General features: G+C 38.3%; 2 protein-coding genes across 6 annotated transcripts in view; one reads left to right on the top strand and one right to left on the bottom strand.

The window, feature by feature from the left end:
- The window catches only part of SRP54 (signal recognition particle 54), a 38,579-nt gene extending 31,351 nt beyond the window's left edge, over nt 1–7,228 (bottom strand). Inside the window, exons 1-2 of one of the 2 annotated variants that reach the window (XM_045800032.2) lie at nt 6,987–7,228; nt 1,045–1,180 (exon numbers count right to left, since the gene is read on the bottom strand). The gene's annotated coding sequence lies outside the window, so the exon portion shown is untranslated. The remainder of the gene's footprint in view (nt 1–1,044; nt 1,181–6,986) is intronic. The other variant, XM_045800026.2, reaches the window with a different exon arrangement.
- Nucleotides 7,229–7,309: 81 nt separating this feature from the next.
- LOC123793978 (uncharacterized) overlaps nt 7,310–24,598 on the top strand; it is a 69,732-nt gene continuing 52,443 nt past the window's right edge. For 2 of the 4 annotated variants that reach the window (XR_015723069.1, XM_045800107.2), the window contains exons 1-3: nt 7,310–7,793; nt 20,939–21,060; nt 22,836–22,974. Coding sequence is in view for 3 of the 4 variants with exons in the window: in XM_045800107.2 (XP_045656063.2) it covers nt 7,697–7,793; nt 20,939–21,060; nt 22,836–22,974 (358 nt within the window). In the remaining variant the exon portion in view is untranslated. Of the gene's footprint in view, nt 7,794–17,436; nt 17,631–20,938; nt 21,061–22,835; nt 22,975–24,598 lie in introns of all 4 variants that reach the window. The other 2 variants (XM_045800098.2, XM_045800089.2) reach the window with 2 other exon arrangements.

Here is a 24,598-nt window from a genome sequence, read left to right as displayed (position 1 = left end):
CTATCCCCCAAATGAAATGTAAGCTGCATAACGGCAGGGACTTTTGCCTCTTTTGCCTCTCCTATGAGCTACTGCTTCAGAGTTATATAGTGAACCCTTATTAAAAATGAACTTTATGAATGAATGTATCTAGGACTTTAGGAATAAAGCAAGACTAGTGAGCCAAAGTCATGAAAGGCCTTACAAATATCTCTTTTAAGACCACTAATAAAAAGCAATGAAATCAAAAGAAAGTCAATGACCTAGGTAATTGATATTGCACAATTAATATCTATTTACCATTACTTATTATACCTTTTTAGAATTTCCCTAACAAAGATTTCCAACAAGATTCTTAAAAATTAACTTCACCTTGATCTACTGTGCCTACTAAAATACAGAACATCTTCTTTAATGTTACTAGCTAACCCTATATCTCAAATTGGAGTAATTCACAATTCAAGCACACTCAAAATTCTCTTGCTCAACTAAAAAGATTTATAGAAGTAAATCAGTGTATACTAGAATTTCATAAAAGAGGAATCTCTACTTAGATGGGGCTCTTGGAAAAGTTTAAGGGTAAATTACTGTACAGTACTTCATAGAGTTTAACATCTATTATCTCATTCTACCCTCGCAACAATTTTATGATATAAGCAGGTTAGGGAATGGTGTTTCCTACAATAGAAAAAAAAAAAAAAGCAAAATGACTTCCCACAGTCTGCTGGCTACGCAGTCTTAGGTCCTATAGTATGAATGATGCTTTAAAAAACAGGGCTGAATATCCCCACTGGCAAACTCCAGCACAAATTTTGTTGCTATATTACAAGAGAGGAAATCGTATTTTGAAAGCAAAAATGCACACTCTTCTTCACGGAGGAATAATTGCAATGTCCAGAGAGAACTGATAAGGACCATTGCAATCAGTATGTATAAGGACTGAACTTTGTCCGGGTCACATGTTCTAACAGGAATCTAAGAGGAGTTGGATAGTGAGGTGATGGAAACAGGCCCAAGTCTACGGTGCCCTGATAAGGCAAGCGCAAGGCCAAGTATCATACTTACCTGCTGCAGTGTGAAGTACTGGAAAGAGCATGGGCTTTGGAGTCTGACAACTTGGATTCAAATCCCAGCTCTGTTACATACTGGCTGTGTTACTTTGGGTAAGTTACTTAATCTCTCTGAGCCTCACTTTCCTCACCTGCAAAATGGAGATAACACCATTATCAAGGTAGTCACCCTGAAAGGATGTTGTGAGGGTAAAATGAGACAATAAGTATAAAACTGTCTGCAAGCGCCTAGTATATATACTAACTTCCTTGCTTTCTTGAATGATACTAACTGGCTCTCCCTATAGTACTATCTGACGTGTAAGTAAACTGGATATTTTCTTAAACCCTACTAAAGTTCCTGTCCCATTACCTAGGAACCACCCCCGGAATCTTTAGTGCCAATACATGTACCTATAATTCCGTTATTCAACAGAAGCTGGAGTATTCAACAATTATAAATATTCCTGCCAGAACCTTGCCTGCTCTGAGAGTATATAAACAGATCCTAATGACTAGAGATTTCAAATCCTATTACAATGAAAATCCTTACAAAAAAGTTCTTCTAAGCCCTAGTCAGTGACTAACTTATTGGATCAATATTAGACTAAAAAACTAAACATATCAGTAGTAGTAAATACTTTAGAAAATCCAATTCTACATTATATACCTTTCCAGAAGCTAGTCAATAGCCCAAACCAATACTTGCTTTCCTGACTATAATACTAAACATATGTATACATATTTAATTGCTGTATAGTATATGTATTCATATTCTAGAATAACAGAAAAGTAAACTTATTTAACCAAGACGCCTATACGCATTTTATTTGCTAAAATTATATTTGAATAACAATATGATGTTAATTATGACTTTTAAATTTATGAATATTTTTTCATTCTGAATTTTAGTTCTCCAAGGAAATAATTCACAATAATTTATGTTTTGTGATTACAGGAAGATACATATTCATTGTAAAAATTCAAAAATTACAGAAATACTAAAGGTAGAAAATATAATTCCCCTAATCTTATAGCCTCTTGTACCCTGATAACCACCAATAACAATTTGGTATATGTTCCTAAAGATTTTGTTTTCTTTTTTTTTTCTTTTTTTTTTTTTTAAAGATTTTATTTATTTATTTGACAGAGACAGAGACAGAGACAGCCAGCAAGAGAGGGAACACAAGCAGGGGGAGTGGGAGAAGAAGAAGCAGGCTCATAGCAGAGGAGCCTGAGGTGGGGCTCGATCCCAGAACGCCGGGATCACGCCCTGAGCCGAAGGCAGACGCTTAACCCGCTTAACCGCTGTGCCACCCAGGCTCCCCCTAAAGATTTTGTTTTCTATGCATACAATTTAGGCAAGTTTTCACAAGAATTATGGTTTGGGGGAGTGAAAAAGGAAGCAGTAATGAGAGAAATTCTTCTGTAAACATGCTTGCTAATACTAAAAACATGCTTAAATGCAAAAGGCAGAATACAAAACTGTGTATATCATATAATACACTTTTGTCTATAAACAAATATCAGAAAATAACATTAACCTCCAAGGAAATATAAATCAAAGGCACAATCAAATACTACTTCACACACACTAGAATGGCTATAGCCAAAAAGCCATAACAAGTGTTAAGAATGTGGAGAAATCAGAACCATCAAACACTGCTGGTGGGAATGTAAAATAGTACAGCCCTTTGGAAACAGTTTGGCAATTCCTCAAAATGTTAAACATAGAGTTACTGTATATGACCCAGCAATTCCACTTCTAGGTATATCCAAGAGAAATTAAGACACACATCCACAAATATCCATCAAATGGAATATCTGAAAATAAAAAGGAATGAAGCACTGATAAATGCTACAACATGGATGGGTACTGAAAACATTACGCTACATGAAAGAAACCAGGGACAAAAGACCACATAATCTATGGTTCCATTTATATGAAATGTCCAGAAGTAAATCTGTAAAGACAGAAAGTGGGTTAATAGTTGCTTAGGGCTCAGGAGTTGGAGGAAAAATGAGGAGTGACTGTTAGTGAGCATGGAGTTTCTTCACGGAGTGATAAAAATGCTCTAAAATTGATTGTGGTGATGGTTACACAACTCTGTAAATACACTAAAAACTACTGAGTTGTATGCTAATATGTAAATTTTATTTCAGTAAAACTGTTAGAAAATAATAACGTTTGTCATTTCTGGATGATGAACAACTAGTAATCTTTTTTTTTTATTTACCTCTTTTTGTAATTTCCAAATTTCTGGTAATGACTAAGACTATTATTTTTTATTTATTTTTTTTATTATAATATTTTTTATTATATTATTTAGTCACCATACAGTACATCCCTGGTTTTTGATGTAAAGTTCGATGATTCATTAGTTGCATATAACACCCAGTGCACCATGCAATACGTGCCCTCCTTACTACCCATCACCAGCCTATCCCATTCCCCCACCCCCCCTGAAGCCCTCAGTTTGTTTCTCAGAGTCCATAGTCTCTCATGCTTCATTCCCCCTTTTGATTACCCCCCCTTTCTTTATCCCTTTCTTCTCTTACCGACCTTCCTAGTTCTTATGTTCCATAAATGAGAGAAACCTTATGATAATTGTCTTTCTCTGCTTGACTTATTTCACTTAGCATTATCTCCTCCAGTGCCGTCCATGTTGCAGCAAATGTTGAGAACTCATTCTTTTTGATAGCTGAGTAATATTCCATTGTATATATGGACCACATCTTCTTAATCCAGTCATCTGTTGAAGGGCATCTTGGCTCCTTCCACGATTTAGCTATTGTGGACAATGCTGCTATGAACATTGGGGTGCATATGGCCCTTCTCTTCACTACGTCTGTATCTTTGGGGTAAATACCCAGTAGTGCAATGGCTGGATCATAGGGTAGCTCAATTTTTAACTTTTTAAGGGACCTCCACACTGTTTTCCAGAGTGGCTGTACCAACTTGCATTCCCACCAACAATGTAGGAGGGATCCCCTTTCTCCACATCCTCTCCAGCAATTGTTGTTTCTTGCCTTGTCAATTTTTGCCATTCTAACTGGCGTTAGGTGGTATCTCAGTGTGGTTTTGATTTGAATTTCCCTGATGGCTAATGATTTTGAACATTTTTTCATGTGTAAGACTATTATTTTTTAAATCAAAGGGAAAATTATTTTTCAAAGTGCTCCTTGTGAGAAATACAGTGATATTATACTGGGGATTGAGATGGAATTGCCACTTGGATTCATTTACTTATTCATTCATTCAATACCTACTATGTGTTCCAGGAATGGTCCCAGCATCTAACTCCAAATCAACAAATTACATCAATTTAACACAGACAAGACTCCTCTGTTAACTTCAAAAGATCAATTATACATCATACCATCACTGACTTATCTGCTTTAATTCTGCACCAAAGGTTATATTTAACTATGCAAGAAGTATCAGGAAATTCTCTCTTCATTAAAATAAGCTGTTTCCAAATTTTAAAACTCCTTTTAATATTAAAATAAATGCAACATTTCATAGTTTAATAGCATAAAAGGTATACCAAAAAATTCAATCAGCAACAAGGGGTAATAACTCAAAAACAATGAGAATCATTTAAGACACTTTATGGGCTATCAGGTCAATCATGACAAGAATCTTTATGTAAACTGTTACCAAGATTAAAACAAAGGCAAAAGAATTCCTCAGCAACAGTCTGTCCTGAAGTTGAAAAGACGATAGGCTGAAAGCACGGAAGAGGAGGAATAAGAGGGATACGCTATTTACGTTATTTCAGCTACATATACCTAACACCTATCCGCTGAAAATTAAATACTCAATCAGAATCTCCAAGGAAAGGACCATCAAAAGGTTTTGGGGGACGTGGCTGGCCTCATCTAAATTCTTGATTAAGAGAGTGAAACAAGGAAGACATCTATAGTTTGAAAAACTTCACTGGCTATACTGAAGTGCAGCCAGGCTTCAAAATCACTGCATGAAATAAAACACTGCATGTTTCCTCAAAGGAAACAAGGGAAAGAAAAATCTGTTCCATAATTTAAAAATTAGAGTCAATGTAGCAAATACACTGGAGGGAGAAAAACTTAAGAGCAAGGAGACTACAAATACTAATCATACTCCAAAAGTCTGGTGGAGGCATGTGGGCTTGAACCAGGCATGCAGAAAGCAGAATGGATCAGTCAAGCCCAAGCAGAAGCTACAGGACCTAATGACCAAATAGTTGTGGAAAATGAAGGAGAAACAAAAGGCAAAAGCGACTCCAACGTCTCAAACAGTAACCAGATGGCCAGGGATATCATAAGCCAATGAAGGGTTTGAAAACTAAGAAGTGAACAGAGAAAAGGTTCAAGAGGCTTTAAGGTTTTATAACATATTTGTCATGTTCTACTAAAGTGGGATTTTGAGTACATCTGCTATATTACTTTGTAATGTCCTACTGAAGTTGGATAGCGAGTACACAGGGGTTCGTTTTACTACTGTTTTTAAAACTGAACATACAAATATCACAAAATTCAGTTAGAAACAAGGAGTCAAAACTCATGTATGATATATGTAATAATGAAAAAAGTGGAAACAAAAAAAGAAAGTGGAGGTAAACCTGGTTTGAGACCTTCTGAATTTTCAGAAACTAAAGAACTGTATCACTCATGAGACAGAAGTTACAAGGGAAAAAAAGAGAAGTTAGACAAGTTTGGAAATGGTTAGCATACAAAGATAATGCCATGGAAGCCAAAGATGTAGATGAGAATTCTCAAGGGCAGCCTGTGAAAGGCTGGAATGGTGAAGAGCCAACAAAAAGGAGTCAACTAAGACAGAATAATTAAAAGGGATAGAAGCCCTTACTAATTCCTTTCCCTCTCCAAAGGCATACAGAAGAAAATTTTTAAAAAAAATTTTTAAGCTACCATTTATCTTACTAAATTCCAGTGGCAGGTTCAGAATTTCCAGTTAGGTGGAGTTAGAGGAATAATCTGTTTGAAAGAGGACCTGAAGATACTTTTATCAAATTGGAAAATATTAACTGACCACATGAAAACATCAAGAGAGTTTTGATGGAAATAATTCCTCTCCCCTTTGGCATGAACACTGCTATATTCTAGGCATTGCACGAAACAAGTCATCTAATCTTTCATCCCACAATAAGCATATTAGATAGATGAGGAAACTGAGGCTGGACTGGAATAGCAACTTGCTCAGGGTCACAAATCTTCCAAGGAGTACTCTCATCTGGGTTCCCAGAGCTCTCATAGCTCTTCACACCTTCCTAGAGTTTCTCATTACTCATCTTGCTTTAACGTGTATCTACGTGCCACTCTCTTAGAGTATGTACTGTTAGCTCCTCAATGACGGGGTGTGTGTCATTCATTTCTGTATCCTTATAGATAGGAACAGGTAAATATTCTGTTGAATTAAGCATATGAAAGAACTAGGTGAGAAGAGCATCAAGAAAGAGAACCGGGGGGGAAAGAGTTTCAAGAAACGGTCAAGAGTGGCAAATGCACAGAGCCATCAGTATATCTGAAGTGATCACTGGCATTGAACTGATATCCCTTATTCATTTATTGAACGCCGACTAATACGCAGGACAATGCGTTAAGCACAACGGACACGGAAAAATAAAATCTGGTACAAGCCAAAAGGTTTTCGGAGAAGTAGCCACATCTAAAATCTTGATCGGAAGAGCAAAGCAAAGAGTCAGGCCTGTAATTGCCTACATCTAATTTGGCTCGGGTAAATCTGAAAACAACTTAAAAGGGTCACAGTGCATCTTTTAATAAAACTTCTGATGGGGCACACGAGATGAAAAAGGGCCAGTGCACCTCAGTCTCGGTGACGAGAGCCGGTGGCCAGGGAAGCCGACTCCCTCCGGAGTTTCCGGACCGCGAAGCAGGGCTGAGGCTGCCCCTAGCTGCCAGTCCGTGGTCGGGGGCGGGAAAAAGCAAGACACTTACCGCAAAAAGCACCGCTACCGCCGTGGCCCAAAGGGGCCGGGGATTCTTTCGCGAGGCCCCCGCGCCGTGGGAGGAAACCAAGGAAAGCAAGGAAATCAGACAGACAGGTGCGACCCCACAGCCCGACTTCCCAAACTATACAAACTAGGGCTCCAGCGCCCAGCACCGCGACGCCAACTCCCACCAGCTGGAAGACCGACGATTGCCACCGAACCTTCCGCCCAATGAGGAAACGTCACCACTCGGCGAAGTCCAGCCTTTCATGAAAAGGATACACTTCCGCTTCCGGGGCACCTGCCGCATTCTTTTAGTGCTTTTACTGAAAAGGTTTTTTGACATGTTTCTTTGCTTCGACTGGCTTTTTGACATTCCGTTTTCTATCGCACAATCACTGCGACAGCAAAGTGGCAAGATAGGACGCCTTCTAGGGATGCGATCTCAGGAAAGAATTCCGGCCTCTATAAGTCACTTTAAGAAAAACTGACTAGGCTGTGTACTGCCAGCTAAGATGGGAACGATGAGAGATGGAGATGGCGATAGAGAGTAGAGATTCCTCCCCAGGCCAAGTGAGAAGTCCAAAAAGGGGCGGAGCTTAGGGATTTCGCAGCCGGGTAAGGCGGCTCCCGCCGTGTCGGATCTGGTGTGGAGACCAGTCTCTGCCTGCGCGTGCGCAATGCGAACCTTCCCCTTTGCTGTTTTCTGCTTTCAGCATGGAATTCCGCTCCGCGCAGCGAGCAATCCTACAGCTGCTGCATACGGTGACTCCCGCAGACCTCCCAGCGCTGCTCGAGTGGATGCGAACTACCCGTAAGCGACCAGAGCCAGACGCAAGTGGTTGGGGCAGGGATATGCTATGGGCGCTGACCTTGGGAACTTAAGACAGGGTGAGGCCGAAAGCCTCCCGGGGGTCGCTGTGCTGGTCCCTGCTCGGCTATAGGACAGATTGACGGGGGCACCTCTCAAACCTTTGCAGTTCAGAGTCCGGTTTGGGATTGGGTGTAGGAAGACCTGGCTCTCGGTTCTTTGTGATTGCGCTGTGGACTTCAGACAAGCCACTAGAGGCTCCTTGTGCCTAATCCTTTTCAGAAGGAAAAGAAGGGGAGGGGGATTTTGCCCCTCCTCTCTCCCCCCATTACTCCCACAAACTTGTGACTACCAGTAAAGATACTGCCTGAAAAAAGCACTTTGCAAGGAAGCTTTTACTCTGCAAGCAAAAATCACCTGCAGCTAGTGCATTTATTTTCTCTTTTGTAAAATGGACCACAATTTGATAGTTTTTCTGGGGTGAGGGTAGGGGATAGGGAAAAGACTCTGATTTTAAACTGTTAATAAAATTAATAATAATAAAAAGCGCAAGTTATAATCGAGGAAATGTGGCGATTAGATAGTCTTACTGAAGAACAGTTAGATCTGTTTTGGCAAAGTGAGGCCTGGTGAAGCACAAGAAAATAGGATATTCCTTGGTTGGGAGCTGTGCCAAACTAGGCTATGCCTCTGTACCTCTCAACATTGAATCCTATGTTTATTTGCATCCCAAACTCATGACTTGAAATATTCCTGTGTGCTAATGACTTCCAAACTTGACTTCTTCCTAGAACTCTCTTTCTCTGTGATGTTAGAGACAATCACTAAGTTGGGGTATTATTATTATTATTACACACTTGGGGGGGGGGATCATTTTAGTTAAGAATGCCAAACTGAAATTAACCTGGACAACTGATCGTGAAGTTTAGCCTGGGAAAGTAGAGAAAACCAGACAAGTAGCTTCATACTTACACACACATAACAAGACTCAGGATAGGAATTGCTGGGTCTCCCGCCTCTTCATTTAAACCTTGGATTGCCAGTTTTATCGATCATATCCCAGTTGATTATAAAATGTGCTAATTTCCAGGGTTTTTTCTGCATTCCTCAGCACAAGATCTTTCTTCAAAAACTCCAAATGCCTACAAAAATGCCACCTACTGCCTGGTTCTGGTAATTGCACAATCACTAAAATATTCTAGCCCTCAGATTTCAGTTTTGTGGAACCATTTGTAATCTAAATCTCCAGTTTTACAGACATCATTTGAGAACTCTATTTTTCAAAATCAGGAAAACTGCAAGCATGTTTTGGATGATAATTTTGTAAACAAGAAGACCCAATATCACTGACTAAAAGAGTACTTTTTTACGTTTTTATAAAGCTCTTTCTGTGCCTTTCTCCAGTACACCCTGTAGTCTGAGAAACTCGTGCATTTTGTTAAATGATTTTTTTTAAAGATTTTATTTATTAATTTGACAGAGAGAGAACACAAGCAGGGGGAGCGGCAGGCAGAGGGAGAGGGAGAAGCAGGCACCCGGCTGAACAGGGGGCCCAATGCGGGGCTCGATCCCAGCACCCTGAGATCATGACCTAAGCTCAAGGCAGACACTTAACCGACCGAGCCACCCAGACACCCCCATTTTGTTAAATGATTTAGAAAACAACCTGAGTTCCTGAGAATGCTTATTAACGTGAGTATTTTAAGAAATGAGAGTGTCACTTTGCTTAAAACGGAGTGTTTTAACATAAATCTTAAAAAACAACTTATTAGTATACGGTTTTTAGGTGGTAAAATACACAAAACATAAAATTTACCATTTTAAGCTATTTTTAAGTGTGCATTTCAGTGGCATTACATATATTTACATTGTGCAACCATCACCATCATCTATCTCGAGAACGTTCTCATCTTCTCAAGCTGAAACTTAGTATACCTTTTTATGAAGTGGCTCTAAATAGAGCACAAAAGATTATTCCAGTTATTTTCCTAATTAATGTCCTTCTTCTAGGAAAAAAAATTATCTTTTATCTCTAGCATTAAGTCACTTGCATAATATCTTACTCATCTGACATTTTCTTACACCTTTAGTGGTTGTAATTCTCCTTGAATTGTCTACCATTTCATGGAATAGCAAGAGACAATAATAGGCATTGAGTATGGCTTTGGTTTTGAGTTTTATAGTTTATTGAAACTAAAAAACATTCCAGGTAAAATCACAATAATTTTAGATACGCAAAAGGAAGAATAATATTCTTGATCTCTAAAGGAATAGTGGGATTATCTCACCAAGACCTGGGGTCATTTAGGATGAGGCTGGTAGAACCAGAAGCTTGGACCAGGACAGAGCCAAGCACATGTCAATGCCTGATAAACTGAAGATGTAGAAGAAATAAAAATAGGAGCCTACATTTTACCTTGGTACAGTGTAGGCCAAAGACCTAGGAAACAACACTAATATAGGAAGGATGAACCAAGTCTGAGGGGCAAAGCACACAAAGATACCCACCCCTCCCCACCCACAAAAAAATAAATAAATAAAAGGAGTAAATACGGCAGGACCTCAGCTGATTGATTCTGATCTTGTGGCAGAACATCTGTTCTCTTCTATTTCCTGTATGTATGTAAAGTGGGCTCTTGATCTAGATTTCAAAGTGTAGGAGAGTGACTGCAATCCATTAAGTGAAGGGAGCTAAGAGCCAAAACTGCAAGTGGAATCCCCAATAAGCATATAAAAAAATACATTGGGGGTTATCTGGGTGGCTCCGTGAAGCCACTGACTCTTGATCTCAGCTCAGGTCTTGATCTCAGGGTCATGGGTTCATGCCCTGCATTGGGCTCCACCCAGGGCGTGGAGCCTACTGAAAAATTTAAAAAACGAAACAAAACATGGGAACAGCCATCTGTTAACAAATGCTTTTCTGAAGCCTCTGAATTTTTCTTGGATATGCAAATTGAAATGAGGAAGTCAAACCGTGCACAGCTCATAAAAGTTTCTATTAAGAATCAAGTTACAAAAGATAGAAAATTAGGGTTTGCTTTAAGAAAATTAACAAAATCATCAAAAATTATTTAACGCTTAAAGAAGGTAACAGTAGGTAACTAGAAGCTTTTAGAAGCGTCACTGTATCCTCTATTTTAAGTATATCTTCCCTGACTTGAATTGGACGTGTTTGTGAGCCGCAGTTACAGAGCTGTGGAAGTTCTTTGAAACTCCTGCAGATCTGAGAAGCCAAGCCTGGTTTCTAGTTACATTTGTCGGACAGCATACTGCCCCAGTTCCACATTGCATCACCACTGAGGAAGTAGCAATATAACAAAGATATTCCAATCTTTATCGAAACCATATGAATCTATGAAAGTTATCAATTACGTGAGGTAACAAAAATAGATTGGTTTTTCAAAAACTAGAAAGGTGTGCTGAGCAAATTGGTACCTCTTTTTTTTTTAATTGGTACCTCTTAAAATTTTTCTATTAAACAAAAAGAATTATACTTTTCTCTAAAGTACTTTTGTACTTTAATATACTGTTGTATATTTAAAATGGGCATGATATATAAAAAGAAGAATACATCATAAACACGCGAGTTTGTCCCAAAAATGTATTTGTTGGTTTAACATTATAAAATCAATGTAACTCACCATATCAAGTAAAAAGAAAAACTACTTTATTATCTCAACAGACCAGGAAAAGCATTTGACAACATTCAACATCTCTTTCTGATAATAACACTCATCAGACTAGAAGGGAACACTCTCAACCTGATAAAGGGCATCTGTGAAAAATCGACAGCTAACCTCATACTTAACAGTGAAGGACTGAGTTCTTTCCCCTAAGATCAGAAATGACAAGGATGTGCCCTTACCACTACTATCCAGCATCATAATACAGCTTCTGGCCAGTACCATATGGCAAGAAAAAGAGGAGGAGGGAGGCATTTCAATTAGGAACAGATGAATGGATAAACAAATTGTGGCATAATTTTATAGTGGAATACTACTTGGCAAATAAATGGAAAGAAGTATTTCCACAGCAGCATGTATAAATTATACTGAGAGAAAGAAACCATATTAAAAAAAAGACTGCGTACTATGTAATTTCATTTATCTAGAACTAGACAATCCAGACTAATCAGTAGTGACAGAAAATAGGTCTCTGGTGGCTGAGTGATTGGAGGGGTTAGAGAGGAGAAGGATTACAAATGGGCAAAAGAAAACATTTGGGAGTGACAGATATGTCTACCATTTTGATTATAAGTGATGGTTTCATGTCTGTATACATGCATCAAATTTATATAATGATATACTTAAATATGTGCAGTTTATTGTGTATGAATTCTATTTCTATAAAGCTGTTGTTCGAAAATGGCCACAAGTTCTTTGACCCTCATTCCATGAGAGGTCTGATCTGTATTCTCTACCTTTGAGTCCGGGTGGGCTCTGTGACAGCTTTGACCAATAGAATATGGCAGAAGTGACACCACGTCAGTTTCAGATCCAGGACTTAAGAATCTGGCAACTTCTACTTTCTGTCTCTTGGCATGCTTCAGCTGGGAGAAGCTAACCATCATGTATGTGGTCTGACTACCTTGCGATTATCAACTGTCAGGAATTCCCAGCTATCCTACAGAGAGCAAGATGCCCAACCAAGCTATAACTGTTCTTGCCTTCCTAGTCTAGGCACTAGACGTGTGAGTAAAGTAGCCATCTGAAATGCCTAGTCCAGTCAAGCCTTTCTTACAAATAACATTGCTTGAACTTTCATGTACAGATTTTTGTGTTAACACAAGTTTTCATTTCTCTATTCAAGAGTGCAATTGCTGGGTCATATGGTAAGTGCATTTTTAATTTTATGGAAACTGCCAAACTGTTTTCCAGAGTGGCTGTAGCATTTTGCATTTATACAAATAATATATGAGTAATCCAGTTTCTCTGCATCCTCACTTACATTTGGTATTATCAGTATTTTTTTATTTTAGCCATTCTATTAATTGTGTAGTGAGGTATCATTAGGTTTTAATTTCCATTTCCCTAATGATGTTGAACATTTGTTCATATGTTTATTTGCCATTTGAATATCTTCTTTGATGAAATGTCTGTTCATGTCTCTTGCCCATTTTTAATTGTATTTTTTGTATACTGTCATTTCGAGAGTTCTTTATGTGTTTTAGATATAAGCCCTTTGTCATATATGTGGTTTGCAAATATTTTCTTCCAGTCTGTAATATTTCATCTTCTTAACAGACTTTTTAAAAACAAAAGTTTTTAATATTGATGAGGTCCAGTGTATCCACTTTTCCTTTTTTTTTTTTAATGTCAATTTTAAGAACTCTGTTTAGTTCTAGATCCCAAAGATTTTCTCCTGTTTTTTCTCTTTAAAAATTATACAACACTGTATTAGTATCAAGTTCTATGTTGTTGTTGTTGTTTTCTAAAAGAACTGTGGTTTTGTCTTTTGCATTTAATTCTTTGGTCCAAGTTAATTATTGTATAAGGTGTGAAGTTTAGGTTGAAGTTCATTTTTTTCTCCCTATAGATGTCCATTTCCTCCAGCACCATTTGTTGAAAAGACTGTCAAAATCAGTTGGGCATTTTTGTGTGGATCCATTTCTGAGCCCTTTGTTCTATTCTTTTGATCTATGTCTCTCTCCCTGACCAATACCACGCTGTCTTGATTACTATAACTATTATTGTTTAAAAGTATGTCTTTAACTTCCAAGTGTTTGGGCATTTCCCTGTTACTGACTTCCAGTTTAATTCCATTATGGTCATAAAAGATACTCTGCATGACTTCAATTCATTTAAATTTTTTTGTATTTGTTTTATGACCCAGGATATGGTTTATCTTGGTGAATGTTCGATGGGTACTTGGATGTGTATTCTACTTTGTTTAGTGGAATGTTTTATAAATATCTGTTAGATCTTGTTAGTTGATTATATTTTTCAGTTGTATATCTTTGCTGATTTTCTGCTTTTAATCTATCTGTTGCTAAGAGTGGGGCAGTGAAGTCCCCAGTTGTGTTTGTGGATTTGCCTCTTTCTCCCTTCATCTATCAGTTTTTGTTTCATGTATTTTGAAGCTCTTGTTTAGTGTATGCACATTTAGGATAACTATGTCTTTTTGGTGGATTGATCCCTAATAATTTTCTTTGCTTTAAAGTCTAGTTATCTCATATTAATATAGCCACTCCCATTTTTAAACTAATGTTGGCACAGTATGTTTTTTCCATCCTTTTACAAAAATTCATTCTTCCTATGTCATTATGTCTGAAGTGAGTTTCTATTGACAACATATAGTTGGGTTGTGTTTTTAAATCTACTTTGCCAATCTGTGTCTTTTAATTGATGTATTTAGAGCATTTACATTTAAAGTAATTATTGCTATTTTAGAACTTAAGTCTGGCATCTTATTGTTTTCTGCTTGTTCCTTATTTATCTCTGCTTGCCTTGCTATAGGTTACTAGGATATTTTTAGAATTCTGTATTTGTTTTTCTGAGTCTCTTTCTTTGTACAGTTTGCTTTGTGATTGCTCTTTTTTGTAGTTACATACATATGTAACTCATCACCATCTACTGGTATCAGTGTTTTATCACTTGAGTGAAGTATTGAAATCTTACTTCCATTTAGGTCCCTTTACCCTCCCCCACTTTTGAAATACAATTGTTTTATATCAGATGATTTTGTAAATTTTGATTAAACCATCAAATATGTTTTAAGAAACTAATGACAAGAAAGATAGTCTCTCATACTTACTATATTTTTACCCATTCTCTTCTTTCCTTTCTGAAATTCCAAACCTTCTGCTATTTCTTTTCTGTTGGGAGAACTTCTGTAGCCATTCTTTAAGTGTAGATCTGCTGGCAACAAATTCTCTTAGTTTTTCCTCATCTGTGGATGTCTTTATCTCCCCTTCATTTCTGAAGGACAGTTTCATAAGGTATAAAATCCACAGCTTACAGTCTTTTTTTTTTTTTTCCAGCACTTGAAAAATGTACTTCCTTCTGGCTTCCATGGATTCAGATGAAAAATTCACTGTTGTTTGAATTGGTATTTGCTTACAGAAAATGAATCATTTCTCTGGTTGCTTTTAAGGTTTATTCTTTGTCTTTTATTTTCAAAAGTTTAATTATGATATGTTCTTGTATGGATTTCTTTGGGTCTATCCTATTTGGAGTTTCTTAGCTTCTTAAAAACCAAATTTGGGGGCTTTTAACTATATTTCTTCAAATGCTTTTCAGACCCACACTCTTTCTCCCATTTCTACAACTCTGATACTAATGTTAGATCTCTTGTTGTTGACTCACAGATCTCTGAGGCTCTATTCAGCTATCTTTTATTTGTCTATTTTCTCTCTGTTGTTCAGATGGAATAAATTTCATCTGTCTCTCCTCAAGTTCAGTGGTTCTGTCCTCCGTCATCTCTACTATTAAGCCCGTCCAGCAAGTATTTTTTATTTTGATTATTGTGTTTTTCAGCTTTGTAATTTCCATTTCATTCTTTACTTATAACTTCCATTTCTTTGCTGAGATTTTCTATTTTTTTCACTTGTTACAAGAAAATTCATTATTGCTTTTTGAAAGATTTTTATGATGGCTGCTTAAAATCCTTTTCTGATAATCCAAATTCTAATTCATTTAGATATTGGATATATAATCCAGAGATTATCAGATTCAAATTATGAATCAAATGATTATTTTTCCTGTTCTTTGTATGATCATTGATTTTCCGTTGTATCCTGGATATTTTAGATATTATGCTAGGATAATTTTGATATCCCAGATATTTTAGATATTATGCTAAGACTCTTGTTCCTATTCAAATTTTCTCTCTTAATAGGCAGTTGCCTTGCTTAGTTTTAACCTATTGGTTCTGGGGCTGATAACAATTTAGTTTTCAGTGTCCTTGCAGCTCTGTTCAGCTCTGCTGCCTTCTTTGGCACTGCTGCAGTTCTTGTTCAATGTGTGCTGGTGTCGATTGCATGGGGAAAATCTCTGGGCTGTCCTGTCTCACTGAGCTGCCTTTCACTAGTAGGGGTAGGGGAACAAGTAATTCAGGGCCTGTTTCGTTTTCCACCACTGGGCAAATGGCTGGGAGATGCCAGACCTGGATCTGTTTATGCCCCCGGGTAGAGGGCCTGGAGACTGGATAGTCTGCTACTGCCCCAGGTGCGTAGTGGGGCTTAGGGTTCCTCGGTAGGTTTCCTGTTGTTCTTCCCCCTTTACCAGTCTCTGGCAAGAGACAACAAGCTTTTCTCAATTCTTTTTTTTTTTTTTTTCTCTCTGTGCCTATTAGTTGTTCTGGGATGCAGGTCTCTCTGGTGCCCAGTCTAAGCTACATGGAAGATAAAAAGAAAACCCAGGAAACTCACTGCAGTGACCTTTCTTAAGTTCTAAGATCCCCTAGACAGTTCACCTTCTTTCTAGCTTTCAGAGTCTTCATAATTGCCTGTTGAATTATTTCCAGGGTATTTAGTTGTAGTTAGAGGGGAAGAATAGGGGAAAATGAGGAAAATTGCCATCTTGTCTAGGACCAAAAGTCCCCTCAATAAATTTTTTGAATTTGAATAGGGACTTCAGAGTAATATGTGATATGAATGAATAATAGGTACTATATAACCCTGTGTTTAATTATGCACTGTAAGTCATTAGAGGTAAGGATATGGGTGAGTTAAGGCTAGAGGTCGAGGGTAAGACCTCATGGAGACAAAATAATTTGGACAGGCCCTTAAGGCAAAAGGCAAGATCATACAGTTGAAAGGAACAATATGAACAGGAAAGACTATGCAAAACAACTGGGGAGATCTGCCTGTCTTGAAGAGAAATTATGTGAGGGGGTAATGAGAATAGAAAGTAGGATGGGTAGGCTATGCAGATATAGAGGGCCTTAAATATCTAAAGTGAGACTTGCTAGGTTGAAAAGCAGAAAAATACCCCAAAATTGTAAGGGAGACAAGTGACATGAAAGTGAGGTCTGGGGTGCCTGGCTGGCTCAGTTGGTGGAGCGTGCAACTCTTGATCTCAGGGTTGTAAGTTCGAGCCCCATGTTGGTGTGGAGATTACTTGAAAATAAAATCTTTTTTAAGAAAAGGTGAGGTTTAAGTGAGATTAGTTTAAAATAGATGTACAAGGTATTTTATAGTGGGGGAACCAATATCAAGGAGCTGTGGCTCTGAAGTGGTTAAAGTGGGAATAAAGAGGAAGTAGGATTTACAAGTAAAAGGGGTAGGACTTGATACCTGACTAGATATAAGAAAGTTGGGGTTTGATTCATAGGCTGTCAGGTTTGGTGATTTCTGTTTCCTCATATATTTCTTTAAAAATAACCAGGAAATTTTGAAAGAATTAATTTTGCCCTTTAGAAAAGCTTTTCTTCCTCCACTCCCTTCCCACCTACATGTGTAATTTGAGAAGAACTTTACTGTCAGGCAACTGATTAACACCTTTCTTTAATCTTTTTCCAAGCGTAATACTGTTACCACACATTCTGAAATAGCTATTACACATGTTAAAAGATGTCAGCCTCACCAGTAATTAAAGAAATGCAAATTAAAACAGCAAAGTTTGTTTTTATGGTAATATTTAATGCTGCAAGGGTTTAATGAGACACATATTCTTGTCTGTTAAAGTAAATGGGTATAATCTTTCAGGAAAGCAATGAGGCCTTTTATGGACCACATAAATCCCTTATGCAAATCGTCTTTGCCTGGAGCCATGGTGAAGAATCATTGCTGTAACTGAAGAAATCTCTTTTTACCCTTGAATGTGGGTGGTTGAATCAGAGTTTGTTGTCCAGGATGAGAGGTGCCAGTTCTCATTTTCACCTGATATCCTTGGTATTGAGGTAAAACAAGTGCAGTCTTCATTTAATACTACCTTTTCTGAATGACTGAATTTAATATACAGTTTCTTGGTATCTCTCATCTTGACTGGTGATGCTCACATTAACTGGGATATTGACTCTCAAATAAACCTGTTTCAGACAGCCGGAAAACTACTGTGATGGTTCAGAATTTGCAGCCATTCCCATCTGTCATTGTTCCAGCCTCCTCAGTCTTTACATATGATTGTGCAAGACACTCTTAGGCCGCCACTGCCACCATCACCCCTTCCAAATCTATTTATTAATCTCGCAGCAGCAGTAGTGCTCAGGACCCTCGATGCTACAAAGTGATAGGAGATAATAAACTAAGGTAGTCATGGATTAGAGAACTAGATTGCCAGTGTCGGTTCCGGGGCCACATTTAAAGGGCTCTGTTGAACAAGTCCAGAAGACAGCAAGCAGGTGACAAAGGATATGGCTGTGACATGCTACGGAGAACTGTGGTCAGAGGTGGGGAGAAGAGAAAACTTCGGTAGTGGCAGGAAAACTGTTACTAGCCAGCTACTTTCTTGGCCACTTTGGAGAGGCTGTATGGTGTGTAATTAAGAGTTCAGACTAAGGGGACACCTGGCTGGCTCAGTCGGAGGAGCAGTCAGCTCTTGACCCCGAGGTTGTGAGTTCAAGCCCCACGTGGGGTCTTACTTAAAAATAAAACCTTAAAAAAAAAAAAAGAGTTCAGACTAAGACCTGCTTTCAAACCCCAGCTCTACCACTTTCTGGCCAATATGACCTGAGGCAAGTAATTTAACCTCTGACCTCAGATTTTTTGTTGCTGTTGTTATAAAGTAGAAATGATCATAATGCCACCGGTAGGATTCTTAGGATTAAATGTCCTGTGAAAAGCACTGCACCAAGCCTAACATGCCTGAAGGGTTCATTCAGTAAAGGTTGTATAGCCTTAAAGGTGATGATTCCTCTCAGGCTGAAACTGGAAAAATGAGTTAATGTTCTAGAGAGGCAAATTCTGGCTCTGCATGAGGAAGAAATGCTGGCCTGAATGTGTTGAAGCAAAGACTAAGCTAATATATATATATATATATATATATATATATATATATGCAATATATATACAATAATATATATATATATATATATATATATATATATATATATATATATGAATATCAGAGCTGTGTGGATGGATGGGCTATTTGGTTATAATCTAAGTTCCCTTTTCAATGTAAGACTCATTTTATAAGGCAGACCTACATGAAAACTGTGTTTTATTAACGTGGCTACTTAAGTTACAGAATTAAGTCCAAAGAAGTTGGGATAGGAAGTATCTTAGTTTAACATAATGAGAGTTTTATTGGTTTCTCTAGTTGTACCATTTACAAATTGGGAGAACCTGCGAAGGATCACCAGTGGGAGTGATATTATTAGAATTAAATGTGAGTCACAGAGGCTCCCAGACGGTGCTCCATCTATCTATGGAGGGAAGGAAGCTAAACATGTGAGGTATTAATTAGCACCTGCAGGGGCGCCTGGCTGGCTCAGTTGGAGGAGCATACATCTCTTGATCTCGGGGTTGTGAGTTTGAGCCCCACGTTGGGTGTAGAGATTACTTAAAGAAATAAATGTTTAATTAGCACCTTGAGAAAATTTAATTAGATTTTACAAATACAATTAAAAAGGCCAATTTTTTGAAAAACGCATTCACAGATGCTATTTAAGTTCCAACTAAAACAATTTGGAATGAATTTCAGTAGTATTTTTGTTTCTCTATAATTTATATTCTGCCTCCTTCTAGAAATAATTTGAAGCAACAGCTTAGAACATTATGCTAAATAGGCGAGGGAAGAAAAAGGGCTCAAAGACCTTCCCACATCAGTTCAGAGAGCCATATCTTTGTATCACTACCATTGCTCAATGAGAAGTTATGCAGAGAAAGATCTTTTGTATATAGGGCACAGAGTAGTATAGCTAAAAAGAAGAGTATCTTCATGTAGAAGCAGAAAACCTCCATTTATTTCCTCGTGCTGCTGTTGGCCTGCTTTGTAACTTTTAATTGTGATTTATCAGTGACATGAAAATAGCATTCTGCACCAACAGAAGAATTATTTTTTGTTTAAGAGCAAAATCATGAGCTTAAAAACAACCAAAGATTTGGGGACCGGGGATATGGAGACAGATGACATTTCCTTCAGGATCTCCTTGTTTTCCTTATACAGTTATTTTAAAACAAAGTGAGAAACAGTCCCCTCGGGGTGCTGTTATTCTAGCAAAAATTCCATATAGGAAAGTCGTTTAAGAGAAAGGTAAAATATTTTCATTAGTAGGGCTTTCTGGTCTACATTTGGCATCCCAGACAGTAGCTAACTTTAGGAGTATTTTACTTCCAGAGAAGTCACATTCTCTTTAAAATTACATATGAGCTGCTTAGAAATAATATTATTTTAGAACCAAAAAAAACTAAATACACAGAAAAGTAGAAACAACAGAACAATGAACACGTTTTATACCCTCACCTAGATTCAACAGCTGTTGATCCCTTGACCAAACCTTCTCCATCTTTATTGCTACCCACACTCTCTCCCTCCCATCCCCCCTCCCCTTTTTGCCAGAACATCCAAAAGTACACCATAGCCATCAGAAATAGGCTTTTTTTTTTTTTTTTAAGTAATCTCTACACCCATCACGGAGCTGGAACTCCTGACCCCGAGATCAAGAGCCACGGGCCCCACTGACCGAGCCAGCCAGGCACCTCCAGAAATACACTATTTCAATGATCATTTATCTGCTGTTCAGATGCAGCAGAGCAACATGTTTATTGTAAAGTTTATTATATAGTTGGTGTCAGCTGTTAGTGCTTATTATCTGAAGTCTTAGGTACATTTTATTGGAGGCAGAGGTACTCAGATTAAAGTTATCTTCTTAGTAATCTCTGTGATGCCTCCTACACTTCTCAGGTCGGTATAGTCGGAGAAGCAATATTTAACTACTTACTGGTGAGTTTAAGACCCTACAAACTAATGGCCATCCTATTCTTGAGTAACAATAGTTAAAATACTATATATTTTTTAAATGCTTTTGTTGTTCTCAAATAGACCGAAATAGTCAAGTTTTGTATTTTCAAGCAGTTTAGGAAAAGGAAAAACTCAATATTTGAAATGGAACATTTGTTAGAATTTGGGTATTTCATTGGTTAGAAGGTTTATTTATTGCTTTAAATTGACGCTGTCTGATGGAAAATATGTCCATTGTGTTCATTTAGTCTGGGTATAATCAAAACCATAAAAGATAGTTCTTTCCTTTTTTTTTTTTTCTAGGAGATTTTGATGAATTCACTCAAGATAATAACGACATTATGTTGAAAAACATAGCAGAGGACCTTCGGAATTGCTTACCTCTAGACACCATGCTTTCCTCAGAACATCGAGCCCTCCAAAAAGTAAATACGTTAAATTAATTTACTCTTCGTGCTAACTCGAGGATTCTCCTGTTCTTCCCTAATTCCACAGCCTCTCTGATCTAATGAGTCCTGAATTCTGCTTTAAACAGTTTTTCATTGGGCGCGCGTCAACGATGTCCCCAATTCCTTTGAGTCCATAATCCTCTGGCTCCCCATTCATTCAACTGCTATTTTTTGAGGGCATCCTGTTTGCCAAGCACTCAACCCCCCCCCGCCCCATTCCACATCCCCCCAAAAAACAAGGCCCAACCGTAATCTGGCCCTGCCTACATCATTGTCCTGGTTTTCTGTTTCCTGTTCAGTACCCCCCACTTTTATCAAAGGTGAATTTAATTCTCCTGCTGTGGTGCTGTACAGTTTTTGCTTATTCCGTTCCTTCATTCCTAAAATAAGTTTTCTTCTCCAGACAACCCCCTCATTCAAGCCCCTTCAGATCTCAACTCTCCTGGGGTCCATATGCTAGGAATATTGTTTCCTAAAACAAAGCTAATAGTAATAATCTCTTCTCCCACTAATCTGAAAACAGCAACCCTCTGTGTGGTTTCTCACCATGGAGATTCCAAAGCCGGGGAACCCAGTCCTGTACATGTTCAATAGTGCTGTGCCCGTTGTGAGCACTTAGTAGAAACTAACATCCAGTCAGAGTCGTTCCTGTAGGGGGGAAGTAGTGGATAGTATAAAAACCGAGAGCAATATTTGTAATATAGTTTGGATGTTATTGATAAGCCCTATCAGTAGCCTGATATACCAAAATATCTGAAACAAGGAAAAAGTACTCATCGCATGTAATGGTCGACCCATAATCCCCTCTCCTAACAAACTATTTATATTTTCCGTTAGTTCCATCTGGTCCTCGTGTATATCCATACATTTTACACGCTTATAATACAGATGTGTGTGTGTAGGTGTAGATAGGATTTTGTAGGTCTCTGAGTAGCTAGGTTGATTCCTTAGTAGAGTTAAGGTAAAAGGAATCAGACTTTTTCTCTTTGTAGCCACTTGCTATTATATCAGATATTACCAGTGTTAATAAAGGGCTGTCCGGGGCGCCTGGGTGGCGGCACAGCGGTTAAGCGTCTGCCTTCAGCTCAGGGCGTGATCCTGGCGTTACGGGATCGAGCCCCACATCAGGCTCCTCTGCTATGAGCCTGCTTCTTCCTCTCCCACTCCCCCTGCTTGTGTTCCCTCTCTCGCTGGCTGTCTCTCTCTGTCAAATAAATAAATAAAATCTTTTAAAAAAATAAATAAAGGGCTGTCCATCATAAGCATGAAATGTTACTAACGCATTTATTATTTGAAAACTTTGCCTCTGGGCAGAGATTACTTGCTAAGTATTTTGATGGGTCCGTCACTGACACACAGGACTCGGGAGATCTGGTATTAGTTTCAATTCTTTCCGCTCCACAGGGTCATTTTTTTGGAGAAATCTCTGAGTAGGAATTTATTTGTAAAATATACTACCCAGGATGGACAAGATGGTCCCGAAATACTCCTTCAACGCAAATTTTTTATATTTTTCCTAGCCATATTTTGTATCATTACAGGTGAAATTAAAAGGTGCTAGTGTCTCAGAAAAAAAGAAAACAAACACAAAAGAAGAGCAGAGTTGCTCTTCAATAAGTGAAAATTGCCTTTCTGTGCCTTGTTGCTCTCAGAATTTTAGCATATGAACCACTGATGTTTTGCCTTATTTAGCAATAAAAAGAGACTCCTTTGTACTTGGTTTCTTTTGAAGTTCTTCTTCTCTCCACCAGATACAGCAGCAGCCAGAACCCACAATTCACGTTGATGCATTCCTTTATGATGAAGACTTTATTGATTCATTATGTGACGAAGGAAGAATGAGCAGAAACTACTGTACGGTGTGTGGCTCACGCCAGACGGCACCTTTAGGTAGGCGCTCAAGTACGCAAACCTGACGACTTTGCATATACTTTTTTCTACACGTCATGAGAACAAATTCTTGGCCAAGTCATTCAGTGTTTTTTGAAAAGAAAAGGCCAACCCTGCCGCATAGCCATTACCAGTTATTGAGGTTAGGGAGACCAAAGAACAATATTGTCCAGGGAAGCTGGGCCACGTAATGTCTCCAAGGAGGGTATCTCTGCTTTTCACAGAAACTGTTTAATCAGAGGTGACTTTTCAGGTCCAGAAACGAATCACAAGTGACTGAGTACAGGGAAACCAGCTTGTCCTTTCCATGCTTCAAAGGGATTCATAGATAAACCATAATGCTGATTCACTTACAATGAGAAATATAACTGCAAAGGGGCTGGAATGTCCCACTAAAAGCGTCTACTCCAGAAGTCGGTAATCAGATATTGTTGGATGGGCGTGGATTCAGAGGACAGAGATAATCTTGAGAAAGAGCTTATTCAGGCCTTGATTTGACCTCCTAGAACATCTCCAGTCCATAACAGAGGACAACTCTAGTGACAAAAGATCTGCATCTCCACCCCTCAGATGCAGCACCTGCATTCCAAATGGGAAACTAGACTGACTCCATGCTGCTAATATGTTAACTCTTCTGTTAATGTGTTCTTTGTTAAGGGGCTCCTGGGTGCCTCAGTCGTTTGAGTGTCAGACTCTTGATTTCAGCTCAGGTCACGGTCTCAGGGTTGTGGGATCAAGCCCTGCGTCAGGCTCTGCACTCCAGCAGGGAGTCTGCGTGAGATTCTCTCTCCTTCTCCCTCTGGCCCTCCCCACCACTCATGCATGTGCATGCTCTCTCTCTCAAATAAATAAATAAATACATCTTTAATATATATGTGTATATATATTTTTTTTCTTTGCTTAAATTGGATATGATTGTCTAGGCTGTTACTTTAGACACCCTATTTCAGTATTCCTGGTCACTTAGACACAGCGTTATTGCTTATAGTGGCCTACCTCTCCCGGTAAGTAATCTTGTATTCATGTTACTCATCTTTAGATAATATCATTGTCACAAGTTAACTACTGCGAAGTTTGTAATATGCTACTAATACAAATATATTGTATCGATATTATAATTGGGAATTAAACTTTGCTGATTTACTTAAGATTCTATTTTTAGATAGTACTTACATTTTCCATTTGAGGTGGTTGAAATTCACAGAATAGAAAAGGACTTAGACAAGAATGATAGAAGGAAAACTAAAAAGTGAATTATAATTATAATACCGTATCAGATCTGATTTACAGAAGGGTTTGTTTGTTTTTTTTAGGATTTATTTATTTATTTTAGGGGGTAAGGGGCAGAGGGAGAGGGAGAGAGACAGTCTCCAGCAGACTCCTCCCTAAGGGAAGAGCCTTACTTGGGCCTCAATCCCACGACCCTGAGATCCTGACCTGAGCCAAAATCAAGAGTTGGATGCTCAACCAACTGAGCCACCCAGGTGCCCTTGATTTACAGAAGTTTAAAGAAGAGATATGCTTGACAAATAAAAATTTAAAGATTAGGATGCATTTCCCATAGAAATCAGGTGGTAAGTAGTGACTGGGGGTGCAGGCCAGCCCATATAGCCACAATGAATCT

The sequence above is a fragment of the Ursus americanus genome, chromosome 35 (assembly GCF_024610735.1).
Source record: "Ursus americanus isolate L20-20 chromosome 35, mUrsAme1.1.p, whole genome shotgun sequence".
NCBI classification, from domain to species: Eukaryota; Metazoa; Chordata; class Mammalia; order Carnivora; family Ursidae; genus Ursus; species Ursus americanus.
This window is presented reverse-complemented; position numbering and strand designations above follow the sequence as displayed.